A 27,730-nucleotide genomic window follows, 5' to 3' on the forward strand; every position below is an offset into this window, starting at 1 on the left:
TACAATAAGTTTCTTTTATTTGGAGACAAAACACAGTGGCACTACTGGAAAGAATATCACATCATAACAGGTTTTTTTCCAGGTTAGTCATGCCTTTTAATCCATATTAGAAAAACTTATAATCAGCACAGCAAATTCATGATTTCATAGATATCACTAATTAGGAAAAAACATGTAGACAGCTGAATCTCCTATCATCTCAAGAAAAATATTGAGTAAATAGTAGTGGAAAGCCATTTCAAAATATCGATTAGAAACAAATATATAAATATCCTATGACTGCAAGTCCACTCCAAGGAATCAACACAAAGTAAACTTTAACATACAAAACTTCCACATATGGGGATATACCTATGTAGTATTTTGTAATAATAAAAACTGAAAACAAGCCAGGTGTGGTGGCACATGCCTTTAATCCCAGTGCTCGGGAGGATCACCGTGAATTTGAGGCTACCCTGAGACTACCTCGTGAATTCATGGGTAGTATGCGGTTGTCATAACAACATTACAGTTTTATCTTGGCCTTGAACTTCTTGATCCTCTTGCTATGAGTGCTGGGATTAGAGGCATGTGTTACTATGCCATTTTGGTTGGTTTAAATATTTTTACTTACTGATTTTTAAACAGAAAGGGTATATGTGTATGTGTGTGTGAGAGAGACAGAGAGAGGAAGAGAGAGAGGGAGGGAGGGAGCAAAAGAATGAGTATGAGCAGTCCAGGGCCTCTTCCCACCGAAAACAAACTCCAGGTGTGTGGCTTGATGAGGGCGTTGGGAATCAAACCCAGGCTAGCAGGCTTTGCAAGCAAGCACCATTAACCACTGTACCATCATCCCAACCCTGTTTTGTTTTCTGACGCTCACCAGTTTGGAAGAACTCTTCGGCTGTACTGAATTCCCTTGTGAGATTTCAACCACATATAAATGACATGGGTTCCGAAGCCACATTTTCCCATTTATATCCATGAGATATTGCAAAATGAGGAGTTTGAAAAGAAAGACCCCAATTCCAGTTTGTACCTAAAAAAAGAAAACACATGGGTTTGTCAGTACACAAAACCACAGCACTGCTCAACCTCAGGACCTTTTTGCTTATTCTCTGAAAGAATGATGCTGATCAGGAATGTACGTGGAGGCAGCTCTTCCTGCAGAAGGCAGCCAGGGTGTGGGCACTGTCCTTCCTGATGCAGCCCATCCGAGGACATGCGCAGACACTTACAGAAGTGGTCACGTCAATGTGGAATATCATGGGCATTTTCTGATACTTCTTCTCCAAGAAAGGCAGGAGGGAGCTCAGGACTTGATTCTCATCCACCCGGGGGTCCGTTAACCGAATAATTTTTAAAGGCACGTTTCCATCACGTAACTTCATTTTCAGTTTGTCGTGCAATCTACTGATGTACAGAGACCTTCCTGTAATGTGAGCACATGGAAATTAGACTTCAGATGTACGGACAAGAGGAAGAGAATCCAGGGATGCAGTCATAGTGAAGACCTGGTTGCGCAATAACACCACATTATAGAATTGTACTCTTCGCAGCATCAAGTTTCCTTGCCACTACCCAATGACTGACCTCACCTTTTCCTTAGAGCTGAGGATGGACTCTAAGCTCATGAAAGCAGGTAGGAGCGTGCCTTGTGGGAAGGGGCAGTGAAATGCAGGGAGAACAGACTATTCTGACAGAGCCAACAGAAAGGAAGTTAGCTTCCTTCCCAGGAAGCCGGGTGGCAGCTGAAGAGAGAGGACCAGTGTTTCTTCACAACCACAACCAACGTGGGCACCAAAGAGGCCAACAGCGTTTACTTTTATGAAAGCAGAAAAGAAAAGCGCAGAGAAGCCTTCATAGGTGAAGGGATGGGCTCCTGGCAATTGCTCAATTTGCAAATTGGGTGACAAAGGATATAGTGCTCTAGCGGGGCACTGACTATAGAGAAGCCAGACCCTCCCTAAGACTCAGTTTCCCCCTCCTGAAAACCTTCCCAGTCACCTCCCTGCCAGAGAGGGAAATGTCACTGCACAGCATCTGGAACACAAGGAACCCCACCTCCGCTGGCTCCCTCCTTACCAACACCAGCTCTTTCTGAGGTCACAACCCCAACACACATCCGGTCTCGGAACACGGCTGCTGCAGATAGAGTCTGCTCTGGGACCTTGTAATGGTGCTCCAGGTAGTCCTGGAGCACTGGGAGGGGGGCCTGAGGGACCAGTAAGGCTTTGTGCTGGCTGAAGGTGGAGGGAAGGTAGCAGTGCTCTCGGGCTGCGTCACAGACGATCACCAGCTGGTAGTCCTCACGGTGGTGCTGCGTGCACAGGTTCTGGAAGAGCTTTTCGGCCTGGTAGCCCACTTCATAGCTCAGCTGGTCTGCGAACAGCAGGCTGTAGACCTTGCGGTCCCGTGAGCCCGGCGTGAGACAGCGGTGCAGGAGCAGTGCCACCTCTTCAAATGTGGTTTCTGGGGTGCAGAGTAGCACCTCGTCAAAGGAGGGCAGGGGTTGGTGTGGCGCCTGCAGGTAGATGGCCAGGGTGGCTGGCAGCACCTCAGAGTGTCCACACAAGACCAAGTTAGGCTGGCCAACCTGCAGGCCCCTGGGGAGAGGCCGCTCCACGGGAGGCCCGCCCAGCTGAGCTAGATGGGCCAGGCAGTGGCCCAGGGCATCCAGGTCCAGGCAGCCTGGCAGGAGGGCACTCACACAAACCATGGACAGCTCCATGAGCTCTTGCAGCTTGCTCACCATGCTGGTCTTGGAAGGGATCAGCTTTGCCAGCTCTCTTGCTTTCCTCACGTGGTGGCTGTCAGCCTTGCTGTCATACAGCCTGGTGGCCTCAGAGACATCTCGCGGGCTGCAGTGGCCTTTGATGAAGGACAGCATGGTCAGGGCAGCCTGGCTGGGGTTCAGCCGTGTGAGCTCTTTGCTTAGGTAGACCAGCTGCTCAGCCGAGTAGAAGTTGAGGTAAAAGTGCTCGGCTCGCTTCTGCGCCACGACTTCCTTCCACTGATCCAGAAAGTGCTCCATTTGCTTGCAGACGTCTCCCAGGAGCTGGATGACGTCCCCACCTCCTGTCAGCTGGCTCACCAGCTCCAAGCCAAAGTCCATGCGGATGGAGATGCTCCACCTGGGGCAGCAGTAGACCTCGGTGGTCCAGGACCTGAACAGCATGTTGCCGGCACAGTGCAGGCTGATGAAGGCCTGCACGAGCCGCTGCACGCTACAGAACACCTGGGGGAAAGAGAACCATGAGGCGAATGCACAGCCCAGACTGGAGGGAGGCTCGCTAGTGTACAGCTCCGAGGACCACCGGTGAGTGGGGCCCGTGATGCTGAGGGCGGAAATGTGCATGGTGCTCACCGCTTGCCCCTTATCCCTGCCTCCTTCATACGATCCGGGAAGAAGGAAAAGATAGAGCTGTCTGTCAAGCTCACATGAAGCTGATGGTTTTGTTTGTTGTTTTTTTTTGTCTGAAACAAGGTTTTACTATGCAGCCAGGCTGGTTTCAAATTCAAGAGCTTCCTGCCCAATCCTCCCAGATGTTGGGATTCCAGCTGGGCACCACATCTGTTTTAAGCGAGCATGACCCTCGGAAAAGGAGTCCATAATCCAGAGAGACATTTACACAAACACACCTGCAGCGATGTTGGCAGGATCTTTAGGAATTTGGGTTGTTGCTGGTCTACAGAAGCAGTGTGACTGTTGAGGACTCTTCCTAAGAATTAGCTACAGGTCAGCTTCTTTCCAACCCACAGGACCGACTACCTGGAGGGCCCGCCCCAGCTCATCTCTCTGGGGCAGCCATTCAGGGTGCCCGGGTGCTCTGCTGACCCCCCAAACTCATCCACATGGGCCCCTGAGCAGAAGCCACTTTTAACCCTTTCGACAACTCTGTAATAAGATATCAGGCCCCAACTCGAGGCCAGGGTGGTTTCTGCTTGGCACCAGCACAAACCCGAGTGCTTACCTCAGAAAACTTCTCCACTTCCACATTGCTGTGGTCTTTCTTGCCAGACATGAGCATCAGCTTGTTCAAAAGGTCCTTCAGGTCTTCCGCCGAGTAGTTGCGAAAGGCCTCCTGGCCGCCAAGTTCCTCGGGGAGGATCAAGTGCAGAACGCTGTCTGGGGAAACCTGGGAACATCACACATTTAGGGGTCATTTGCTGGCATGGAACCCATTACTTTTTTTTTTTTTTTTTTTTTTTTGAGGTAGGGTCTCACTCTGGTCCAGACTGGCCTGGAATTAACTCTGTCATCTCAGGGTGGCCTTAAACTCATGGCAATCCTCCTACCTCTGCCTCCCGAGTGCTGGGATTAAAGGCGTGTGCCACCATGCCCAGCGAGAACCCATTACTTTTTATCTTTTTAAATATTTTTATTTACTTGCAAGGGGAGAGAGAGAAAATGGGCGCACCAGGACTTCTAGCCACTATAAACAAACTCCAGATGCACATGATACCTTGTGCATCTGGCTTTACATGGGTATGGGGGGGTGGTTGAACCTCGGTCATTAGGCTTTCCAGGCAAGTGCCTTAACTGCTGGGCCATCTCTCCAGCTCTTACTGTTCTTATTTTTTTCGAGGTAGGGTCTCACTCTAGCCCAGGCTGACCTGGAATTCACTATGTAGTCTCAGGGTAGCTTGGAACTCATGGCGATCCTCCTACCTCTGCCTCCTGAGTGCTGGGATTAAAGGTGTGTGCTACCACACCCACCCAGCCCTTACTTTTTAAATTTTCGTTTGAGGTAGGGTCTCACTCCAGTCCAGACTGTCCTGGAACTCACTGTGTAGTCCCTGGCTGGCCTTGAACTCAGAGGGGCTCTCCTACCTCTGCCTCCCAAGTGCTGGGATTAAAGACATGAGCCACCATGCCAGGTTCCCCTTAGCTTTAGAGATAGACCACAGGGCCACCCAAAGCTGTGCCAGGAGGATGGGAAGGACGAACCTTCTGGCCAGCATTGGGTGCCTTGATCACATAGATGCCCCTGTTATTAATTGCTGTGGCCAGGGACAGGGAAGAGAGCTCCACAGACCCATGGCTTTCCTTCACTGTTTTCAGCCACTCCAAGTTCCTGGCAGAATCTTTCTGTTGGGAAACAGAGAACACAAGTCAGAGTTGGAACAATGTCATTGTCCCCATATCTTGCTACCATCCTCTGCCCATGCCCTTGCCAGACAAACTCCACACAACCTTCTACTGGGCCGGAATGCAGCTGCCCAGTTACCCCCGCCATTCCTGTGTGCTCTGGCTTAACGCTAAGTGTGTTCATTATTCATGCTTCTGGTGCTGGAGGCTCCGGCTGATATGTGGTGGACACTCAGCTTCTATCTACAGATGAATGGTGGCCAGCAACACACCCAGCTCCTAGTGAAGGGCATGGGTGTAGGGAACCCTCCAAAGAGAAACACTAGAGAAACAGTGCTGTAGACCCCCAAGATCTTAGTGTTCATCTGGGTGCCTAAGAACAACCCCGGGAACTTGGGGAAACCTGCAATCCAGGCTCTGGTGTAGGTGTGATCTGCTAGGAAAGTTTCAAGCCTCCCTCTTTGACCATCCCACCCGCCCCTGAGCCGCATGCATGGCCCGCCTGCCAGGCTGCTCCGGCACACCGGACATTTCTGCTCACTGGGCAAGGATGAGGATAAGTGAATTCAGACCCAGTACAGATCACTTATGTACACACACGCACACGCAGTAATTTTTTTATGAGAGAGAGAATTGGCATGGCAGGGGCTCCAGCCACTGCAGTGGAACTGCAGGTCCATGTGCGACCTCGTGCACCTGTGAGACCTCCTGTGTTTGCACCACCTTGTGATTCTGGCTTGTGCGGGACCTGGAGAGTTGAACATCAGTCCTTAGGCTTCTCAGGCAGGTGCCTTAACCACTAAGCCATCTCTCCAGGCCCATATTTATATATATTTAAAAAATAAGCCAGGCATGGAGGCGCACGCCTTTAATCCCAGCACTCGGGAGGCAGAGGTAGGAGGATCGCCATGAGTTCAAGGCCACCCTGAGATGACAGAGTTAATTCCAGGTCAGCCTGGACCAGAGTGAGACACTACCTCGAAAAACCAAAAAAAAAAAAAAAATATATATATATATATATATATATATTTATATATATATTTATATATATATATATTTATATATATATATTTCAGTTATGAAAGAGAGAGGGAAAGAATGGGTGCCCCAGGTCCTCTAACCGCTGCAAACAAACTCCGGACACATGTGCCACCTTGTGTATATGGCTTACATGGTACTGGGGAATCAAACCTGGGTCCTTAGGCTTCATAGGCAAGCACCTTAACTGCCCCCCATGTTTATATTTTTTAATAAAAGTAGCACCAATTGTGGGAAATACCAAAAACAAGGATACAATGGGAAATATCATTCAGAGAACGCTACAGGTAACATTTCAACACATTTCCTTTCAGTCATTCTTCCCTATGCTTTGTGGGATAGACATATATTTTGTGTGTGCCTTCCTAACCCAAGCAAAGAGCATACACCCTCACATGCAGAGAAACCATTCAAACAGCCAGGCTGCCTGCCTAACCAGCCCACAGGCATTTGGCCGTTGATGCTCTTGGGTCCTGGAATGAGAGCCAGGCGTACCAGCTTACTGGGCAGGTCTGGGTCATTGTCCAGAGCCTTCCAGAGCTCTTGCAGATGCTCCATGAACTCGCTGAAACCCGCACACGTGTCCAGCTTGTACAGCAGGGACGCGTAACCCTGCACGGCGTCGTGGAAGCAGGCGACCCGGTCCACGTCGATGTCATTCTCCCCCGCTGAGATGGAGGCCAGATCCACAAACACCTTGAGTTCATTGATGTCTTGAGAAGAGAAGAGGGAGGTCAGCGCATGACCACGCCACGATGACGCGAGAGCCAGATCTTGAGTAGCCATTCTTAGTCGATCAGGAATGGACGTTCAAGGCTGCTGCCTGCACTCGTCCCAACCCCTGGTCTCTCCCCTGCCTCTTCCTCTCCTCTGTCTAACCTGCATAACTAAACAGGCCGCCAATCCCTTGGCTGGAAAAAAAAAATGCACAGCCTTCATGGGGGACAAAGCCTCAGAGGGCAAGAGCTACCCTGCCTCCTGGTAGTCATCATCAGACAGAACGAGCTAACGAGGCACGATTTGAGAGACAGAGACCCTTAGCAGTTCATAGCAACTATCCAGAGGGCGGAGGGACCTGAAAGATGCCCGGAGATGGACGGACGCTGACTCTCTAGCTGAGGAAGGGAAGGAACATCCGTTTCCCTGGCCTCTGCCAGCATGGGGCCAAGGGGGAGGCATTCCTTAAAGTTTTCTGGAACCCCATAGCAAACCATCTGGAGCCACCTGTGGGCCCCTGGCAACCCAAGAAAGCCAGCCATACCTCCCAGTGACTCCCGGAGCCAGCCAACGAACTCTCTCTGCCGGGCCAGCTCCTTCAGGCAGTGGTGGCGGGGCTCGCTGATGTCTTCGAGCAGCTTCTTGGCCTTGACGAGATGTAAACTGATCTGGTCCAGTTTCTTGTGGTGACAGTTCTCTAAGGCATCTGTCTGCAAGATGAAATTCAGCTGTGGGGCTAGTACTAGCTAGAGGATACCCCCAAGTTTACAGGTAGCCGCAAGCCCTGCCCTGCGTACGCTCCTGCATGTGCGGCAGCACTCCGAGAGCACAGTGCCCCCTCCAGTGTGGAGGACAATGGGAGCTCGTTGGACATCAGCACCGCCTTGCTGCCCTCTACCTGGTGTCCCTGGGCAGCTCACATGGGCTTTGAAATCTGTTCTTTACAGTAGCACTTCTAGGTTCATAGGGTTTCTCCTGCATTATTGCTCAAGGACCAAAGGTGGGTGGGTGGGTGAAGGGTTCATAGCCTTCCCTGAACACCAGAGGGAACTAAAGAGTTAATAACTCTCCCTAAAACTAGCAGGCAATAAAGAAGTCACAGAGACATAAGGCCTTGACAGGCTAATCCCAATTGATAAACTTCCCTCAACTCAAGAGAACCTTGAGGGAACAGAAACCGTCTGGTGGATCATCCTCTCTAGACAAGTTGGCTAAAAAGCTTATTCTGAGCAAGGACACAAATAACCACAGTTCCTTATCGACTTCCCTTGGACCTGCAGCTGGTACCGTCTGTTTCTCTTAGGATCCTCCTTATAAGCTTGCACCCCAGCTTGGCCCAGTGCTTCAGCCTTGATCCCACAGGAAGTCTGCTGCCCCTCGCTGTTTGTCTAAATAAACAATCTATAGAGATCAAGTCTGGTATTCTCTTTTGCTTGTCTCTTACACTTTCCTTACAGTGTGTTGTCCATGCCTCAAGTTTCTGAGCTAAGGAAGCAGGGTGGGAAGACAGTGAGCTCAAGGTCAGTTTGGGAATACATAATACATAATTGTAGACATCCTAGGCTACATAGCAAGGTCCTACTTCAAGAAAGGAAGAGAGAATGGAAGGACGGAGGGATGAAGAAGGAAGGAAGGAAAGAGCCCAGAGCAGCAGCAATGGCCAAGTTAAGTGTGCATAATTCTAAAGTTCATGCTAAACTCTCATCACTATCCCACCTGCCTCTGTTGTAGCATGGACGATACTATACTTTATAGATAGGAATCTAAAAGGCAAGAAGGAAAGACCCGCACTCCAGCTGTGCCAGGACCAAGGCATGACTCTGCGCTACAGCTGGAGCCCCTGGAACCGCACGAGTGACAAAACGGATATCTTCCCTGTGCCCCAGGACTACTGAAGTCCCCATCAAAAATCACAGCTTCAGCTGAGGATGTGGCTCAGTCGGCAGGGTGCCTACTTAGCCTGCACAGGGCCCTGGGCTCCACCCTCAACACCACATAAGTGGGGTGTGGTGGCCCATGTCTGTAACGGCAGCACATAGGACGTAGAGGCAAGATCAGAAGTTCAAGGTCATCCTTGGCTACATAGTAAGTCTGAGGCCAGCCTGGGCTACAGGAGACTATCTCAGGGGGAAAAAAAAAAAAGCAAAAAAGCACCACTTCCTCTTCCTGAATTTTTATTTATTTATCTATTTTGAAATAGAGTTTCCCTCTAGCCCAGGCTGACCTGGAATTCACTATGTAGTCTCAGGCTGGCCTCGAAGTCACAGTGAACCTCCTATCTCTGCCTCCCGAGTGCTGGGCTTAAAGGTGAGTGCCACCATGCCTGTCTCCTTTCTGAATTCATGATGCTCATACTGACCCAGGAAAACTTACGGCCTAAAATATAGTCACATTATCCATCAAGAGGGGTTAAATTAAGTTCTTGGTACAGTATAACCTCAAGTACACCTCAAAGAGCTCTTAATGTCCCCAGCTGGCATATTATCCTCCTTAGTTTTAGAGGCCAGAAACCCTCTTGCTCCCAAGGAGGCTGAGGTCAGCCCCTCCACCCAACAGGAGGGCCTAGGAAACAACTTACAAGGTTTAGTAACTTGTCAAGAACCTTGAAGTCACCGGTTATGCCCAAAGTGCTCCGGACTTGCAAGATGACCTTGGCTGAGCTGCCAGCCTGGTGCAGGCTATGGTATTCTTTGATCTGCCAGACACGCTCTGGGATCCAACTCTTCTCCGTCTGGATGTCCACAGAACATATGATGTGGAGCTCAGAAGTCAGGTCACCGTATTTATCTACAAAGTCCCTGAAGAGGTCATCAACTTCAGCAAAGGTGATCTTTCCAGATTTCAAATTCTCGTACAGTTTCAAGAACTTTTTGTAGGAAGGCTGGAACAGGCACTCAAAGGCATCTTGAAGCTCAAGTCTCGACTCTTTAGCATGCTCCGCAGCCTCTTCCCAGAAGATCTGGAAGATGTGGCTGTCTTTCAGCAAGTGTATGGTGCTGGCCATTTCTCGGACCTGCTGGCTCAGGCAGTAATGCGTCCTTCTCCTGCAGGGTGAGGAGTCGGAGAGCTTCATCACGGCTTCGTCCAGCCTCTTGCCCGAGAGCTCCTCTGAGTGGATGGCCTCTATCTCTCCAACATCCACTGTGGAGACCACAAGGAGAGGTCAGAATCAGGCCTCTGAGCATGGGAGCATGGTGTGGCATGTCCCTGTCACATAATCACTTCCCCTTTCCTGGCTAGGCGTAGTTCTTTAAGGCAGGGTCTCATTAGGTGGCCAAAGCTGACCTCCAGTTGATGATCCTCCTGCCTTAGCCTCCTGAGCACTGGGATTACAGATGTGTGCTACCAGGCCAGAAAAACTAGATTTATTTTTATTTTTTTAAAAAGATCTTATTTTTGTTTATTTATTTGAGAAAGAGAGAGAGATACAGAAATAGGCAGGTAGAGGCAGCTTTACATGGATTCAGGCGATCCAAACTCAGGTGGTCATGTTTGCACAACACGTGGTTTTTTACTCCAGAGCCTGGCAAGTGCTCTACCACTGAACTATGACTCCAGTCCTCTAGACCTTTCACTAAGGAAATCATGTGACAATCATGTGCTGGGATTTTTCCTCAGGAAACACACAGAGACATCTGTCCTCCTTCCCACTTAGGTGTGTTCTTCCTCCTGAATCGTAGGCCGATGAAAGAACAGGCACCGCATTTAAAAAGTCATAACCAGGCTGGAAAGACGGCTCAGTGGTGAAGGCACTTGCCTGCAAAGCCTAACAACGTGAGTTGGATTCCCTAGTACCCATGTAAAGCTAGACCCACAAAGCGGCACACACATATGGAGTTCTTCTGCAGTAACTAAAGGCCCTGGCATGCCTGTTCTCTCTGTCTATCTTCTATCTCTTTCTGCTTCCAAATATATAAATAAATAAAAAGTTCTAAACCAAGCCAGGCATGGTGGCACATACCTTTAATCCCAGCATTCAGGAGGCTGAGGGAGGAGGATACCTTTGAGTTTGAGGCCAGCCTGGGGCTACAGAGGGAGTCCCAGGTCAGCCTTGGCAAGACTGAGACCCTGCCTCAAAAAATCCATAACACAACTTCTTCTCCCCCGGATCCTCCCCCCAAAAAAAGTCAAGCCAGGCATGGTAGCTCACACCTTTAATCCCAGCACTTGGGAGGCAGAGGCAGGAAGATTGCCATGAGCTTGAGGCCACCCTGAGACTGCATAGTGAATTCTAGGTCAGCCTGGGCTAGAGCGAGAACTTACCTTGAAAAACCAAAAACCAAAACCAAAACAAATAAACAAACAAACAAAAATGTCATAAACCATAAGGATGTAAAGACAGAAAAGGAGGTAAACTGCAAAAAAAGTGAGGCAGGTGAAAACCTGTGGCCTGAAGACACAGAACCCTGGGGAGGGACAGTGGGAAGTGGGGCCCTAGTCAAGAGTGTATCACAGGGCTCCCTTTGGCAAGCTGGGTGCTGCGGTTCTGGAAACCAGAGAGCAGAGATGAAGTAAGGAGAAGGGGCTTCGAGACTGCCAGTCTCGACTCCATGCTAAGTCCTGCAGGGGCAAGCCCAGGTTACAGAGTGAGATCTTGTTTCAAAGAGCCAAAAACTCCCCCTAAAAAGAGAGAGAGAAAAGAAGAGGAAGAAAGAGGAGGAGGAGAGGAAGAGAGAAGGCGGAGGGGAGGGGGAGCTGCAATAGCAGCTGCCTAGTCCACTGAGCTCCACCTGCCCCAGGACCCACAGGGAACTGCCCGGTACGTACCCAGGCAGTGGCAGGTATTCGTCCTCGAGAAGGGATAACAGTGGAGTATTCTCAGGAACACTTCCGGACCTACCCCCTTTCTGGGAAAGCTAACAGGGGACAGGAGAGGGTGTTCAGTCTGAGGAGAGCAAGCCGTGAGACACAGGCAATAGGCGGGAGGAGGAAGGAGTAAATGGGAGGCTGGCTGGTACCAGGAGGACGCTGGCTCCTGCCATTCTCTCCTCCTCCTTCATTCCCAGAAAGCCAGAAGCAGGGTGACCAGCCCACCAGAAGACCTCAAGAGCCAGAGTGACCCCAAGGGTTCCTCAGCACTCTATGGATCTTGGTATGGAAGCCCTCAGCCTTCTAACCCACTTGTCAGGTCTCTTCTCATAAATATGATGCTCTAGGCAGAGCAGGAAGCCCTTCACATGGGAAACTGATGTCAAAACCAACCAAGAACCGCTGAGGGGTCAAGACTTGCTTTGCCTGCATGAGGCCTCCGGCACCACGCACAAGGTAAATTAAGCGAGAAAAAAAGAGACTGCTAAAAATACTAATAATCTCAGAAAAATAAAGTACTTTAGTCAAAAATGAGAACAAGATAATAGAAGGATCGTTCAGAAGGATAAAAATGAATTCCTGGTTAAGACACTTGCCTGCAAAGCCAAAGGGCCTCAGTTTGATTCCCTAGTACCCACATAAGTCAGATGCACAAGGTGGCACCTGTGTCTGGAATTTGCTTGCAATAGCTAGAGGCCCTGGCATGCCCCTTCTCTCTCTCTTCCCCTCTTTCTCTCCCCCACATGATAAATAAAAATAAATATTATAAAAAGGTCTATTAATTTTAAAAATTAAAATAAAATGAAGTCCTTTAAACATTCATGAGATGAAACGAAAAGTTTGGTATTCAAAGATGTAAGACAAAATTCTGAGGAAACCTCTCAGAAACCAAAGCAAAATCCAGAAATGGGAAAGAGACCAGGAGTCATCAAGGTCAGATCCTCTCCGAGGTCCAGGAGCCAATGGACAGGAATTAAATCATGAGGGTGTGAGGGTGAAGATAGCCAACCACTATGAGAGAATGCACCAGAACTCAAGGCCTTAGACTCCTAGATTAGACTGGCCTCCTGCCAATACCAAACACAGCAGGCAGAAAAAAACATACACCAAGGCTTATCATCATGAAACTTCAGGATCCTGACTCAGAAGGCATCATGGTGCTGAGAAGAAGTGACAGAGGAGTGCTCAGCCCTGCAATATCTTTATCACACCTTCCAAGGCTAAGGGTCCATTGTAGAAGAGGGGGCGGAAAGGATATCAGAGCCAAAGGATGTGTAGGACTCCTTACAACGTGCTCCTTCAGACACAAAACGGCCTGGATATCCATGACCTCACAGTGCCTGACACAAGACCATCATAACAGGAGGAAAAGATGATGTATCAAAATAAAAGACAGACTGATTGAGAGGGGGAGGGGATATGATGGAGAGTGGAGTTTCAAAGGGGAAAGTGGAGGGAGAGGGGAATTACCATGGGATATTGTTTACAATCATGGAAATCGTCAATAAAAAATTAAATTAAATTAAAAAAAAGAAACTTCCTGGGGACAGAAAGATCTCACGAGCTTCCAGAGAGCGCAAGCGTCTCACACACAAAGGATCAGCGACTAGGACTGCCTCAGACTTCCCAACAGCATGGAAGAGCTAGTTATGGAGCAACGCCTTCCCCATTCCCCAGGGAAACACCTTCCAAGCTACCTTTCTGTTCCTAGCCAGATGCTACACCTACATGAGGACAGGTATTCTCAGGCACACAACTCAGACCATCAGCTGCTTGGTCTCTTCCTTGGGAAAGTCGCCGAGGTTGTTTCTGCCAAACACAAGCATCAAATGGAGCAGAGTCCAGGACTATATCCGTGTCCTGGAACAGGAAGTTCTCCCAGTTTGGAAGACTCCAACAGGTTGTTATGAGAGGAAAGACAAACAATGAGGAAAGCTCAGAACTGAGTTAGAAATAAAGACAAAGGCTGAAGTATATAGTTCAGTGGTAGAGCCTAGAGCCCCTGTTTAGCATGGGCAAGGTCCTGGGTTCCATCCCTGGCACCGAAAAAAAAAATGTTTGTTAGAAATAACGACAAAGAAAATTAAACCTAACAGGAGCCATAGATCGTTGTTAGAAAATTTTCATTGCCAGGGATGGGATACCGCCAGTGAGTTGTTGGCCAGGGAGGTTCCTGATGCCCCCAGAACATTATAGGCTATTGCTGAGGCCCTTGGTTTCCCACCAGGAATTGATGGTAAGACCCTATTGCTGAAGACTCCACATACTCGGGCTGCAAGGCCACTGAGAAATCCTGCTGGAACTGAGCTGATAACCTCCTCCATGTAGACCAGCTGACAGAAAGCTAGAAGAAGCCATTCTACATGTAGTTCAATGGGAGAAAGAGATATCACCAGTGAAGATACTCAACAGTGGACACTGAAAGCCTTATAATTGGCCAGCCAGGCCAAATGAGCCAATGGGTGCAATAGTGGCATGTCTGTCATGGTGGAAACTAATTGCCCTCCAGTTGGACTGGGGGGGGGGGGGGGAAACACATCCCTGATACTGAAAACTTAAAACAGGGGTAGTCATGAGCCCTCGGGGTATAACATCTGCTAATGTTTGGAAAAATGTATAAACTGTGCTTATCTAAGTGCTCAGTAAACACTTCTCTTAATATTTATACCCTTATGGGCTGGAGAAATGGCTTAGTGGTTAAGCACTTGTCTGTGAAGCCTAAGGACCCTGGTTCAAGGCTCGATTTTCCAGGACCCACGTTAGCCAGATGCACAAGGGGGCGCACGTGTCTGGAGTTCGTTCGCAGTGGCTGGAAGCACTGGCGTGCCCATTCTCTCTCTCTCTCTGTCTGCCTCTTTCTCTCTCTTGGTAACTCTCAAATAAATAAAAATGAACAAAAATGAATTTAAAAAAATGAAAAAATATTTATACCCTTCTATTAATGCTACTCTCACTTTGGGTAAAGAATCTTCTCTTTTCAGATGGCAGTGACCTTGGGATGACACAGAAGGTATCATAATGGTGGAAAGAAGTGACTGGAGTACTGAGTAACATCTCTATCACACCTTCCAAGGCTTAGGGTCTAATGTGGAAGCGGTGGTGGAAAGAATGTAAGAGCCAAAGGAAGAGTAGGACTCCTCACAACGTGCTCCCTCCAGACATAAAATGGCCTTGGTATCCATGACCTCATAGTGCCTGATACTACCTACACAAGACCATCATAAGAGGAGGAAAAGATCATCACATCAAAATAAAAGAGAGGGCTGGAGAGATGGTTTAGCGGTTAAGTGCTTGCCTGTGAAGCCTAAGGACCCCGGTTCGAGGCTCAATTCCCCAGGACCCACATTAGCCAGATGCACAAGGGGGTGCACGCATCTGGCGTTCATTTGCAGCAGCTAAAAGCCCTGGCGTGCCCATTCTCTCTGTCTACCTGCCCATTTCTGTATCTCTCTCTCTCTCAAGTAAATAAATATTAAAAAAATTAAAAAAAAAAAAGAGAGACTGGTTGAGATGGGGAGGGGATATGATGGAGAATGGAATTTCAAAGGGAATTTCAAAAGGGAAAGTAGGGGGAAGAGGGAGGGTACTACCATGGGATATTTTTTGTAATCATGGAAAATGTTAACAAAAATTGAGAAAAAATAAAAACTAAAAAAAAAAAAGAAGAAAATTAAACCTAACAGACAAAAATAAAAATGCAGTTTACTGCATCCTACCCTGTACGTGGTGTTTGACCTTCGCACACAGCCCCAGGAGGCTCTGCACGAATCTCTGCTCTGTGTTGAGGAATTGCAGATCTTCCTTTCTCTCGTCCAACACTTTCTTCACATCACATGTGTTCTCTTGGGACAAAAGACTTTCTCTGTCTGGAAAACATCCACAAAGTAACTGAATAGATCTCACAACCCCGAGATCTCTGAGATCTCCGCCTCCCAATGAATACACCCTTGGTCATCCCCACGAGGAGGGCTCCTGGTAAGCCAGTCTCTCAAAATGAAAAGACCCATGAGCTTGGCAGCAAGGAAGGGAAACAGAGCAAGCCCTCTTGTTTGGCCATTTTTTTTAATGCTTTCCCATGATTTTCCTGAGAATAATAACCCATGGTGTCTATATTTCCTGTACCAGCTGCTGCTGATTACAGTGTAAAACGATCACCTGTCAGCAAAGGACATCCACAAACCCAGGCTTCCTGGCACGCATCATCACACAGCAGCCTGACCTCGGCTCCACACTTACTTAAGCTCCAGATGTCCAAAAACTGACTGGTGTGCTGCAGGATCAGCTCCAGCTGTCCGATCAAGATGGTGCCCTGCACGAGGTCATGTGCAGTCTTGGTGAAGACGGACTTGGCAGTGGCCATCAGCTTCCTGCCTTCCTCCGTAATGTTGGCTAAGATTTTCTCGTTTGTTCCTGATCAGAGAGAAAGCACAGTTAGGGGAAAGCACTGACCAGGTCAGTTCCCTCCATCTCATTCTGTCCTGACTCTTGCATGACACAGGCAGTGGTTAGGCGAGGTTTCTGGGGTGCACGTTGTCACTGGTCATGCCTTTCGCACGAGGCTCACAGGTGTAACCCTGGTTCATCTCCACAGCTCCACAACTGGGAACGGCTTCTTCATCTGGCCAAAATCAGCTAGGGGAGCCTGTGCTGAACAGGGTTCTTAAGGGTTCTAAGAACTACATAGGCGCCTTTCAAACAGGCACCACAAGAACCCCAGCAGCAGAGCAGAAAAAGCTCCACCCCAGTCCAGCTGGTGGGACACAGCACCCCCAGAGCAGGCTGCACCTCCGGCATGTCTGACTACCTTGCAGAATTATGGCGTGAGGGGCTGGGGGAATGGCTCGGCGGGTGAAAATGCTTGCTATGCAAGCTTGAGGACTTGAATTTGGGTCCAGTGAATAAGAGAACTGACTCAAACAAGCCAGACGGGCAGGACTGACGTCCAGGGCTGTCCTGTGACTCCATGTTCACACTGTGGCACAGATATGCCTCTACTCTCTCACTCACACATACAAAAAGATGAAAAAAAGCAGAGTTGGGGGCTGAAGAGATGGCTTAGTGGTTAAGGTGCTTGCCTATGAAGCCTGAGGACGCAGATTCAATTCCTCAGTACCCATTAAGCCAGATACACAAGGTGGCACATGTGTCTGGAGCTCCTTTGCAGTGGTTAGAGGTCCTGGCGTGCCCATTCTCTCCCTCTCTCTCTCTCTTTCTCTCAAATAGATAAATAAAAAATTTTAAAATAGAGTTGCTGGGGCTGGGGACATAGCTTAGTGGTCAATGCCCTTGCCTACAAAACCAAAGGACCCAGCTTAGATTCTCCAGGACCCATGTAAGTCAGATACACAAGGTGGCACATGCATCTGGAGTTCGTTTGCAGTGGTTGGAGACCCTGGTCTGCCCATTCTCTATCTCTCTATCCCTCTCTCTCCCCTACTCTCTCTCCTCTCTCTCTCACAAATAAATAAAAAATAAATATTAAAAAAATAAAAATCTAGTTGCTGGGCATGGTAGTGCATACCTTCAATCCCAGCACTTGAGGCCACTCTGAGACTATACAGTGAATTCCAGGTCAGCCTGAGCTAGAGCAAGACCCTACCTCAAAAAAAAAAAAAAAAAAAAATACAGTGTGGAGCTGGAGAGATGGCTTAGTGGTTAAGGCACTTGCATGCAAAGCCAAAGGAATAGGTTCATTTCCCCAGTACCCACGTAAGCCAAATGCACAGGTAGCACAGTGAGATTATTGTGTGTGATATTACAGCATCCAATAAATGTCATCATATGTTTATCAAAACCCAAAGAATGTCCTACAGATCCCTGCACTTCTAGCCCAGACTGACCTGGAATTCACTATGCAGTCTTAGGGTGGCCTCGAACTCACAGCCATCCTTCTGCCTTTGCCTCCCGAGTGCTGGGATTAAAAGTGTGCACCACCACACCCGGCTTTCTTGTTGTTGGTTTTTTTCTCCCATGATTTTTTACTGCATAGTGAATTTCAGGTCAGCTTGAGCTAGAGTGAGACATATATATATATTATTTTACATACTGGGGAAAAGAGATGGTGGGGGAGAGAGATCAGGAGAGCACCAGGCCTCCTGGCACTGCAGACGAACTCCAGATGCATGCACCACCTTGTGCATCTGGTACTGGGGAACTGAACCTAGGCCATCAGATTTGCAAGCCAGTGCCTTTAAACATTGAGCCATCTCTCCAGCCCCTTCCACGATTTTTTCTATAAAGCTGAAACTTTAACTGACCATACACAAACATGATACATGACTCACGCACGATAGCCAGTACACACGGCACCTTCACCTCACTGATGGCATATTATGGCCTGCCTGTCGGAATTGGCGAGGGGCTCGCGGGGTTTGCCAGTGATCCAGGACAACAAACCTGGCAACATGCACGGCACCAAACCCAGCCCTCTTCAGCCACAGGTCTGAATGTCACACTTTCAGTGTGTGACACTTGGGACGAGGCAGGCCAGGGGGATCAGACAGAACTTTGTGTTCTGTTTCAGTCAACGCTGGTCTCAGAGTGACAGAAGGTGGCTTCAGAGCAAGTCTACCTGGGTTTAGACCTGAGTTCTTGATAATCTCTTTGAATACTTTTTTTTGTTTTGTTTTGTTTTGTTTTTCAAGGTAGGGTCTCACTCTGGTCCAGGCTGACCTGGAATTAACCATGTAGTCTCAGGATGGCCTCAAATTCTTGGTGATCCTCCTACCTCTGCCTCCCAAGTGCTGGGATTAAAGACGTGTGCCACCATGGCCAACTCTTTTTTTTTTTTTTTTTTTTTTTTTTTTTTTTTGAGGTAGGATCTTGCTCTAGTCCAGGCTGACCTGGAATTCACTATGTGGTCTCAGTGTGGCCTTGAACTCATGGCAATCCTCCTACCTCTGCTTCCAGAGTGCTGGGATTAAAGGCGTGCGCCACCATGCCCAGCTCGATATTCCCTTTGAAACCAGGGTCAGTTGGTCCTGCGCACTCTGAATTTCCACCTCTTCATCTGGAAGCAGGCGTTGAGCAAGATGGCGGGAGGGACAACATGCCAGCAGAGGAGCTGCACACAGCACGCACGTGACGAAAGGGAGCTGTGGTCTTAGTGACTCTTCATTTTGCAAGATACCTGTGCTTACCTGGGCCCTTCCACCAGGCTGCTTTATTTTTTTTGAGGTAGGGTCTTACTCTAGCTCAGGCTGAGCTGGAACTCACTCTGTAGTCTCAGGGTGGCCTCGAACTCACAGAGATCCTCCTACCTCAGCCTCCTGAGTGCTGGCATTAAAGGCGTGCGCCCCCACGCCCCCCTCCCTCCCCCCCCCCCCCCCCCCCCCCGCCACCAGGCTACTTCTTTTATCTCACATCAACCCAGTTGAGTATCAGGTCAGGTTTTATTGCTCTGTTCTGCTCCCAGAACCAAGAAGATGCTAGCCTCACCAAACAGATGTTCCCAGAGGCCCTCTGCACATACCACACAATTTGAAGAGTTGCTTCACATCTGGCCATGTAAGCAGGTATTTTAAAATGTCATCCATGTCCACCACCGCCTCCCCGCTGACCCTGGGCCAGGACTTGGTGATCACTGCAGACAGGAGGGTGCCAAAGCGCCGTAAATCGTGACACGAGAGCCCTTCAAGGATACTGGTCTGAGACTATCAGGAAACAAATAAAAAGGGAAATTGACAAATGTTTTATTAGTTTGCCTTCAAATAATAAAAAATGGTGATGTTTATGTTTGTCTGTGAGTATATTAGAATTTACTGAATTGTAAATTTCAGCAAAATATATTGTATATGAATAATGTTTCAATTAAAAAAAATGAACAAGAAAACAATAGGAAGGGAAGGAAAGCTTTGTAAAGTTGTTAATTACTTAAAACTAAGAACCATTTTGTCCCCAGAACTTGATAATCTATACTTCTTATAATCTATACTACCTGGCCAGAAATGGAACCCAGGGCCTCCAGTGCCCAGTTAGGAAACGTGAATCCTGGCACTGGGGTTAGCAGGAAGTCATACACCTGTGCCACGTGTGGTCTGTTCTGCCAGGCACTGGGGTAAGGTGTCTCACACTTTTCATACAAAAAGCTAAGTCAGTTAATAGAATCGTTCCTTTTTCCTTGTCCCCTTTTTTCCTTGCCTCTTCTTTCTTTTCTTTTCCCCTCACTCCTTTCCTTCTGGGTTTGTTTTTGTTGTTTGGTTTTTGTTTTTTCAAAATAGGGTCTCACTCTAGCCGAGGCTGACCTGGGATGCAGTATGTAGTCTCAGGTGGCCTTGAACTCACAGCGATCCTCCTCCCTCTGAATCCTGAGTGCTGAGATTAAAGGTGTGTACCACGGTGCCTGGCTTTTTTGTATTTTTTTAAAATTATTTATTTATTTATTTGAGAGAAAGAGGCAAATAGAGAGAGACACAGAGAGAGGGAGGGATAGTGGGCGCACCAGGACCTTCAGCAGTTGCTAAAGAACTCTAGATGCACACACCACTTTGTGCACCTGGCTTATGTGGGTCCTAGGGAATCAAACCTAGATCCTTTGGCTTTGTAGGCAAGCACCTTAACTGTTAAGCCATCTCTCTAGCCCTGTATTTTCTTTTTTATGCGAGAGAGAGAATTGGCACAGCAGGGCCTCTGGCCACTGAAATCAAACTCAAGATGTGTGTGCACATGTACAACCTTGCATGCTTGTATCACCCTGTGTGTCTGGCTTACATGGAACCTGAAAAGTTGAACATGCATCCTTAGGCTTTGCAGGCAAGCGCCTTAACCACTATGGCATCTCTCCAGCCCCTGCCCTTCTTTTTTCGTGACAGTGTACTGCTGAACATCTGTCATCTGTCACAGCTGGGTTCCAGCTTCCTGCGTCTTCCCTCTGCACGTGCCCGCAGTCTTTCTGCCCACCATCGGGCATATGCTAGCTGACAACAAATGGGCCAACAGCGCCAACCCCGGGTACAGCGTGGCCTGCAGACGGGCCAGTGCACAGCTGTGTGGCAGCTGCGGATTCACACAGCACAGCCCCAAGAGCAGGAACCCAGGTATCCCAACACATGGCTCTGGCCAGAAGGAAACCCCACACCCTGTGAGGTCTCAGAGGGAGCAGGCCCTCGGGGGTCAGTAGCCAGCCATAGAAAGCCTCAGAAAACAGCCGGGATCCCAAAGTGGAGAGGCCGGTCACCTGGCAGGCTGTGCTCACAGCTTCGATGACACACTTCTCAAAGATCCTGGCCACGCTGTCATCCAGGCCAGAGTCACCCCAGTGACTACTGCAGAAGGCGAAGATCTGTGTGAGCGGAGGCTCCTGCAAGGAGAGAGACATGAGGACCAGGGCGCTGCACACTGACACTCCAGGAAGAAAATGCCTGCTGCCTTTACTGTGACTCCATGCTAAGTATGTCTACCCTGACCCCACCATCAGATGAGCAAAGACAAAACAGTTTGGGGGGGGGCTGGACAGATGGCTTAGCAGTTCAGGCGCTTGCCTGCAAAGCCAAAGGACCAAGGTTCAATTCCCTAGGACCCACATAAGCCAGATGCGCAAGGTGGCACACGCATCTGGAGTTCATTTGCAGTGGCTGGAGGCCCTGGTGGGCCCATTTTTTTTTTCCTCTCTCTCTCTACCTGCCTATTTCAAACAAACAAATTAATTAATATTAAATTAAATTAATTAATATTAAAAAACAGTTTTGGGGGCTGGAGAGATGGCTTAGCGGTTAAGCGCTTGCCTGTGAAGCCTAAGGACCCCGGTTTGAGGTTCGATTCCCCAGTACCCACATAAAGCCAGATGCACAAAATGGCACATGTATCTGGAGTCTGTTTGCAGTGGCTGGAGGCCCTGGCATGCCCATTCTCTATCTGTCTTTCTTCTCTCTACCTCTCTGCTTGCAAATAAATAAATAATTAATTAAAAAAAAAAACTCTCATATTGCATAAGAAACAGCTTCCTCAGGTCATAGGTTTCATTCACAATGAAATGAGTGCTTTCTCAGCTGTCACTGGGTTGATTAAGGCTGTCACCAACAGGTTAGTGGAATGTCTGAGTATGGATGGGAGGGCATTGCCCCGATGTCTAAGGTCCCCAGTATAACAAGACTTTGTCCCTTTATCCTTTTCAAGTATCCCACGGGAACTTTGTACTGCTTTCCTGAAGTCAAGGGACGATGCCAGATCAGACACAGCATCTTGGCTGAACTGATCCAGGTGAACCTCATAGCCACAGGGTCGCAAAGGGCCTGAGCTTCTCAGCATTCCTTCACACTTGAGAAGAGCACCCCACCCTCAGGTACCTGCTTGAGCCTCCCTTCCATGTCTCCCAGCAGCGGCTTCTTCCAGCCGTACTCTCCAGGGAAGTTGATTTCCACCAGTCGACGCCACACCTATAAAACCCACACGTAAGTGACCACACGTAAGTGACAGCCACAGGGACGACTTCATGGCACCAGACAGAAAAGGAGTGGTAGGGAGGCATAGTGGACGGTAACAGGTCCTGGGGAGATCGAGTCAGGAGAAGCACATGAGCCCAGAAGTTCAAAGCCAGCCTCGTTACCCCAAGAAGATCCTGTCTCAAGCCGGGGCTGCGGGAGGCAGACTGGTACTTGATGCTAAGAATCTTTTCATGTTTTTATTTTATTTTGTTTTTGTTTGAGTTAGAGTTTTGCTCTGCAGCCCACGTTGGCTTCAATCTCACTATGTAGCCAAGGATGGCTCCAAATTCTCAGCCATTCTCCTGCCTCGGTCTGCCAAATGCTAGGATTAATCTAAGAGTGAGCCGTACCTGGCTAAGAATTTTGAAATAATGTTGAACCATCTGACTCAGTCAGTGAAGAAATTTCCCTTGTCCTTACTTTAAAGTCACAGGTGGGGACCTGGCACCTCTGGAAATGGGCCTGACTGAGGCCTGGCCCTGCAGGTGGCTGAAAAGAAGCTAGAGTGACTGTAAGGTTGGGTAGACAAGGGACAGAGCTGTGCTGAAGGCCACAGTACACGGGCGCTGCAGGGTCCCCTGCTCCCAGCGTGGTCGCAGCAACAGCGCGTGCACTGTGGTGGTCGGGGATGGGCAAGGCTGCTCCATGCAAGCCCAGATGCCTCCCTTCCTGCTGCTCTCCTCGCATCTCTGGTGCTTGAGGAAACAAGGAGGGACAGGGATGCGAGCAGGCTCTGAGGCCTGCCTCACACTGTACTTAGGGAAATGGTGTCTCATGTCACCATCAACTCAGGACTCATGGGAACTCTCTCAGCAAGGAGATCACAAAACGGGCCCCTCAGTCTCCTCACAGCCTGGCTCAGAAGGGACAACCAAGCCCACTTCCTTCCCAAAGGTCACAGAGCAGGTCACCTCTCACCATGGCCCCTCTTGGGCCACTGATTTCACAGACCAAACCCAAACCCAATTGCAGAGTCCTCTCGCTCCAGCCACTCAAGGAGTTACCTTAACATTTGGCTCAGCTTCCCTCACAAGACAGCATCCTTTCCCCTGCATCTTTCATTTCCAACGTCACACCCTCAGCCCGGAAACTAACGCCAACTAGCTCCCCTGGTAGACGCTGCCCTTGGGAGTCCTCTTGCCACAGCTGTCCCTGTCACCACACTGAAAAGAGCACAGCCCGTCTGGGGTACCACAGCATTTTCCCATCTGACCTTGAGGCTACCCAGAAGTCCTGTTGGGTTAGCAACAACCCTTTCTTACAGAAGGGCTTCAGGCCATTCGATGCGAAGCTATGGGTCAGTCCCCGGTGCCCCCACCTCCGTGCCTTTAGCAGCTTCCTGGCTCCCCACAAAGCTTACTTTGATCTCCTCGGAGTACGTGGGCCCCACAGTGGTGTGCCCCACAAAGGTTGTGGATGTCCGGAGCATGCTCTTTTTAAATACGAGGCGGAGCCATCCTCGCGTGGTGGCCAGGGCCCCCTGGAGAATGCTTGTCATCTGGTCCTTCCTAGCTTCAGCTCCTGGCTCCTCTGCGGCATCCTACGGGCATGTGAGAAAGGGTTTACAACATTCACTCTGCTGTTCCCTTATCAAAGGCCTCCTGTGACAGACACTTTGAGGTTCCTAGAATCCTGAAAGGGAGCAAGGCAGGTGGGATGCAGGAGGAAGTATGACACTTTTGTCCCCATCGAAGGCTTGGAGCTGACTTGGTCTCCAACCAAGAGCTCCTACTGGCCTTGCCCCGAGGAGGAGGAGCTGGGACCCTTCTCAGACTAGGGTGTGAAATGGTCCCCAGTGGCAGGGAGCTTCCAGAGAAGCCCAAACAAGCAGGCTGCTTGCTCCTCAGTGCCCCAAACAGCCAATCTGGAACCAAGAGGCCAAAACAAGTCCTCTTCCCACAGATAGACTTGGGAGGGGCAGCCCTGGCTTCCCTCCTCTCAGCTCAGCAGAACATCCCCATCCTAGGCTCAAGTCCATGTGAGCTCAGAGCCATTTCCCCCACGGATCCTTCCTTTCATCTCCAGAAACCATGTGCCAGGCAGCAATGGCAGTTCTGGCCCCACCAGAGGTCATCACAAGACAGGGCAGCAGTGATGTGAACTTCCTACCCAGAGCCCCACGAAGCAGGGAGCAGCCACCGCCCCACCTCCTGGAGAGCCATCTGGAGTCCCTGCCAAGCAACATGCCTCCTGTATCAGGAAGTGACTAAAATGGGAGAGATAAGGACAAGCATAGAGTCCTACCAAGGTATGAGCCAACATGAGAAACAAGACAGTCTAGAGGCCACACAGGACAAGGAGGCCTTGGGAAGGATGGGCGTCACCCAGAGCAGAGAAGATCCTGGCAGAATAAGTCTGATGGCTCCCAAATGGAAGCAAGACCTTGATTAATGTGTCTGAATGGCACAGCTCCTTCCAGAACAATCTAGAAGCCTTGATGTGATGTGCACATCCCTTGTAATCATGCCCAGGCATTCCATCAACTGAAGAATGGCCCCAGCCACACATAGGCCACCTTGGAGTCCTGTGCCCCTGCACCAGAACGGACAGACATGGCCAGAACACAAGTTAAAGGCCAGCCTGGGGCTTGACTCAGCCTCAGCTGTGTTCCTTTCTCTCAATCTTAACACCTGACCAAAGGGCTTCCCAACAGCCCATCAGATTTTGTCTTCAGTTTCAGGATTTGGGGTTTTCTGTTCTTTTGACTCAGGTAGAATGCTGGCAACCGCAATGTGGACTGGGCCACCCTGAGATCCCGACCAACACGGGCAGCAGAGATTGTGCTGAGATCATGTGGCACAGCCAGCAGTCTCCCGAAGCACACTGCATCTGCGCGAACGACACCCACCGAGGAGGAAGCAAGCAGTCACCTGGCCAGTGAATGGAGCTCACTGTTTAAGTGTGTATATACTATGTTTTAAAGAAGAAAAGCCAAAATGAGTAATATTAAAACACCCACAAAATTATTTCCGATTCCTAAAGTCATTGCTCTGACTTGAGAACAGTCAATCTAAATAGCAAAGATCTAAATCGCTTTCAGACCAGAGATCAGAACAATGCTTAATGATAAGAAAGAACTGGACTGGGTCTCAAGTCAGGCATACGAGTGACACACTCAAAAAGTGTGAAGTTTTCAAAGACAGAATGCAATTCTCTCCGGGGGACAGAGGAGGTGGACAAGAGACCCCCAGAGCTGAGACCATTCCGCAGGCCGATGGGGTCACAAGTGCTCTGGGCCATGCACACAGGATGTGGTCTTTGCTACTGGATTTAAAATACAATGTACAAAGGTCCCAAGGGAAAGAGTAGGAACAGGCATGTGTTTTAGGGGGTGGAATGAGCCCAGTTTTCTATGAACAGCAGAATCCAGGAATGAGCAAGGTCATCTGACCTCACAGTGAGGCCCGGCTGGCTTTGTGGCCTAATGCACTAGCTCCTTTGTTTGCCCATGGACAGTGGCGGCATTGCCCGTCCGTGTCCTCCCGCCCTCCAACACAAGCCCCAGGATGACTCTACTTCCAGTTTCTTAAAGAGCCCTCAATGCATAGAACTGTGCAGGGACCCAGTAACTCCTTGATGGCTGAGTCACGCCCCGCCCCCCCCCATCCAGCCATCCCAGAAGAGCCCACTTCCCTATCAAGCCTTCTCTGAGCACAGCATTGGGAGCATCAGCTCCACCTACCCCTGGAGGCTTAAGTCTCATCATCCCACAGATAACCTCAGCAGACAGGGCAGGCGCCTCGTAGTACTTCATTTCAGTGGTGATTTTGCAGACAGTGTCATGGAGATTCAAACACTCTCTCAAGTAGGTCTGTAATGAGGTCTCCCCAAGAATCCTGCGCCACAAAGAGTTGAAAAGTCATTGAAATAGTTGAGAAGAAATGAAAAAAAATAAAAGACAGAGGCTCCTTCCCTTCAAAATACCTACAAGTAAGGGATCCACTTGGCTTACCCCAACCTTGACCTTAGGCAAAGGTGGAAAAGAAGCATCGTTCTTTTGTTTTGCCTCAAGTCTGAAGTGTTCGAAAAGCCAAGTTAAAGGGCTGGAGAGATGGCTCACTGGATAAAGGCATTTGATGGCAAAGGCTACAAACCCAGTTTCAGTTCCCCAGTACCCACATGAAACCAGACACACAAAGTGGCACATGCATCTTGAGTTCATTTGTAGTGGCAGGAGATCCTGGTGTGACCATTCTCTCCACCTCCCTCTCTATCATAATGAAATAAATGTTTTTTAAAAGCCAAATTCAAATATTTATAATCATGTTCCCTTACTGAAAAACAAAAAATATATATATATATATATATATTACTAACCATTAAGATACCACATGGAGGCTGGAGAGATGGCTTAGCGGTTAAGTGCTTGCCTGTGAAGCCTAAGGACCCCGGTTCGAGGCTCAATTCTCTAAGACCCACATTAGCCAGATGCACAAGGGGGCACACACGTCTGGAGTTTGTTTGCAGTGGCTGGAGGCCCTGGCACGCTCACTCTCTCTGTCTGTCTCTCTCAAATAAATAAATAAAAAGAAACTAAAAAAACAAACAAACATGGATTTTGGACAAAAAAAACCAACAAACAACAAAGAGCTACAGAGAGGAAGAACAAGAAATGTTAGAGAAAGATTTCTCGGGATGGCAAGGTGGTTCAGAAGTTAGAGGCACTTGCTTGCAATGCCTGCCAGCCTGGGTTCAATTCCTTAGTACCCACATAAAAAGCCAGACAAAGTGGTGCACACGTCAGGTCTGTTTACCCGGGCAAGAGGCTCTGGCACACTCATACCATATTTCTCTCTCAAATAAAGAAAGTAATTTTAAAAAAGAAAATGGTTTCTCCCAGCCTGTGTGTCCAAGCTCCGTGTTACACAATAAGCCCATGTGTGGTACAAGTGGAGGTATCAGCACCCTCTCTGCCGACACGACAAGGCCGCTTGCCTCTCCAGCACTGCAGGGCATCCCAGGTGTGGGAACCAGGGAAGAAGAGCTCCGCAGACCTCTGGAAACACTCCTCCCTTCGGCGCACGTTTCTGTGCCTCCCATGCCTCCCATGCGTCACCCCTCCAAGCGGCAGGGGCCACACAAGTGCGGAAGCGAATGACGTGGACTAACTGTACAAAGCCACTGAGACGTCTTGCCTTGACCATCATCGCGGTGGGTCTGGAATAACCCAGGAGACACACCTCCGGGTGCATCTATGAGAAGGCAAACCCACCCTGACTGTGCCCAGCTCCATGGCGTCCTGGGCTGCATAGAAAGAGAGCAACCTCAACACCAGCGCTCGCCTCTGCGCCTCACGTGCAAGTAACTGACCAGTTGCTTTCTGTTCCTGCCGCCAGGCCTGTGCTGCCATGACAGACTGCACCCTCCATCGGTGACCTGGAGTGAACCCTTGCTCCCTTAAGTTATTTTTATCAGGTATTTTGACACAGCTATGGGAGAAGTCATACAGCCACCTCCAATTTTTCTTCTAACCTGATTTCATTTGGAACAAGTATAAAAAACCTAAATGTTAAAAAACTTCAGGCCAGGCGTGGTGGCGCACGCCTTTAATCCCAGCACTCGGGAGGCAGAGGTAGGAGGATTGCCATGAGTTCGAGGCCACCCTGAGACTCCATAGTGAATTCCGGGTCAGCCTGGGCTAGGGTGAGACCCTACCTCGAAAAATCAAAACACC

General features: G+C 49.1%; 1 protein-coding gene across 1 annotated transcript in view; it reads right to left on the reverse strand.

The window, feature by feature from the left end:
* The window catches only part of Rnf213 (ring finger protein 213), a 118,527-nt gene that overhangs the window by 54,138 nt on the left and 36,659 nt on the right, over nucleotides 1-27,730 (reverse strand). The window contains exons 13-27 of the mRNA XM_045159438.1: nucleotides 25,739-25,892; nucleotides 23,417-23,596; nucleotides 21,919-22,008; nucleotides 20,811-20,933; nucleotides 19,107-19,287; nucleotides 15,872-16,045; nucleotides 15,352-15,501; nucleotides 9,405-9,967; nucleotides 7,371-7,536; nucleotides 6,605-6,822; nucleotides 4,931-5,071; nucleotides 3,954-4,118; nucleotides 2,065-3,217; nucleotides 1,218-1,411; nucleotides 863-1,018 (exon numbers count right to left, since the gene is read on the reverse strand). Coding sequence (XP_045015373.1) covers nucleotides 863-1,018; nucleotides 1,218-1,411; nucleotides 2,065-3,217; nucleotides 3,954-4,118; nucleotides 4,931-5,071; nucleotides 6,605-6,822; nucleotides 7,371-7,536; nucleotides 9,405-9,967; nucleotides 15,352-15,501; nucleotides 15,872-16,045; nucleotides 19,107-19,287; nucleotides 20,811-20,933; nucleotides 21,919-22,008; nucleotides 23,417-23,596; nucleotides 25,739-25,892 — 3,808 coding nt within the window. The remainder of the gene's footprint in view (nucleotides 1-862; nucleotides 1,019-1,217; nucleotides 1,412-2,064; nucleotides 3,218-3,953; nucleotides 4,119-4,930; nucleotides 5,072-6,604; nucleotides 6,823-7,370; nucleotides 7,537-9,404; nucleotides 9,968-15,351; nucleotides 15,502-15,871; nucleotides 16,046-19,106; nucleotides 19,288-20,810; nucleotides 20,934-21,918; nucleotides 22,009-23,416; nucleotides 23,597-25,738; nucleotides 25,893-27,730) is intronic.

This window comes from Jaculus jaculus, chromosome 9 (assembly GCF_020740685.1).
Source record: "Jaculus jaculus isolate mJacJac1 chromosome 9, mJacJac1.mat.Y.cur, whole genome shotgun sequence".
NCBI classification, from domain to species: domain Eukaryota; kingdom Metazoa; phylum Chordata; class Mammalia; order Rodentia; family Dipodidae; genus Jaculus; species Jaculus jaculus.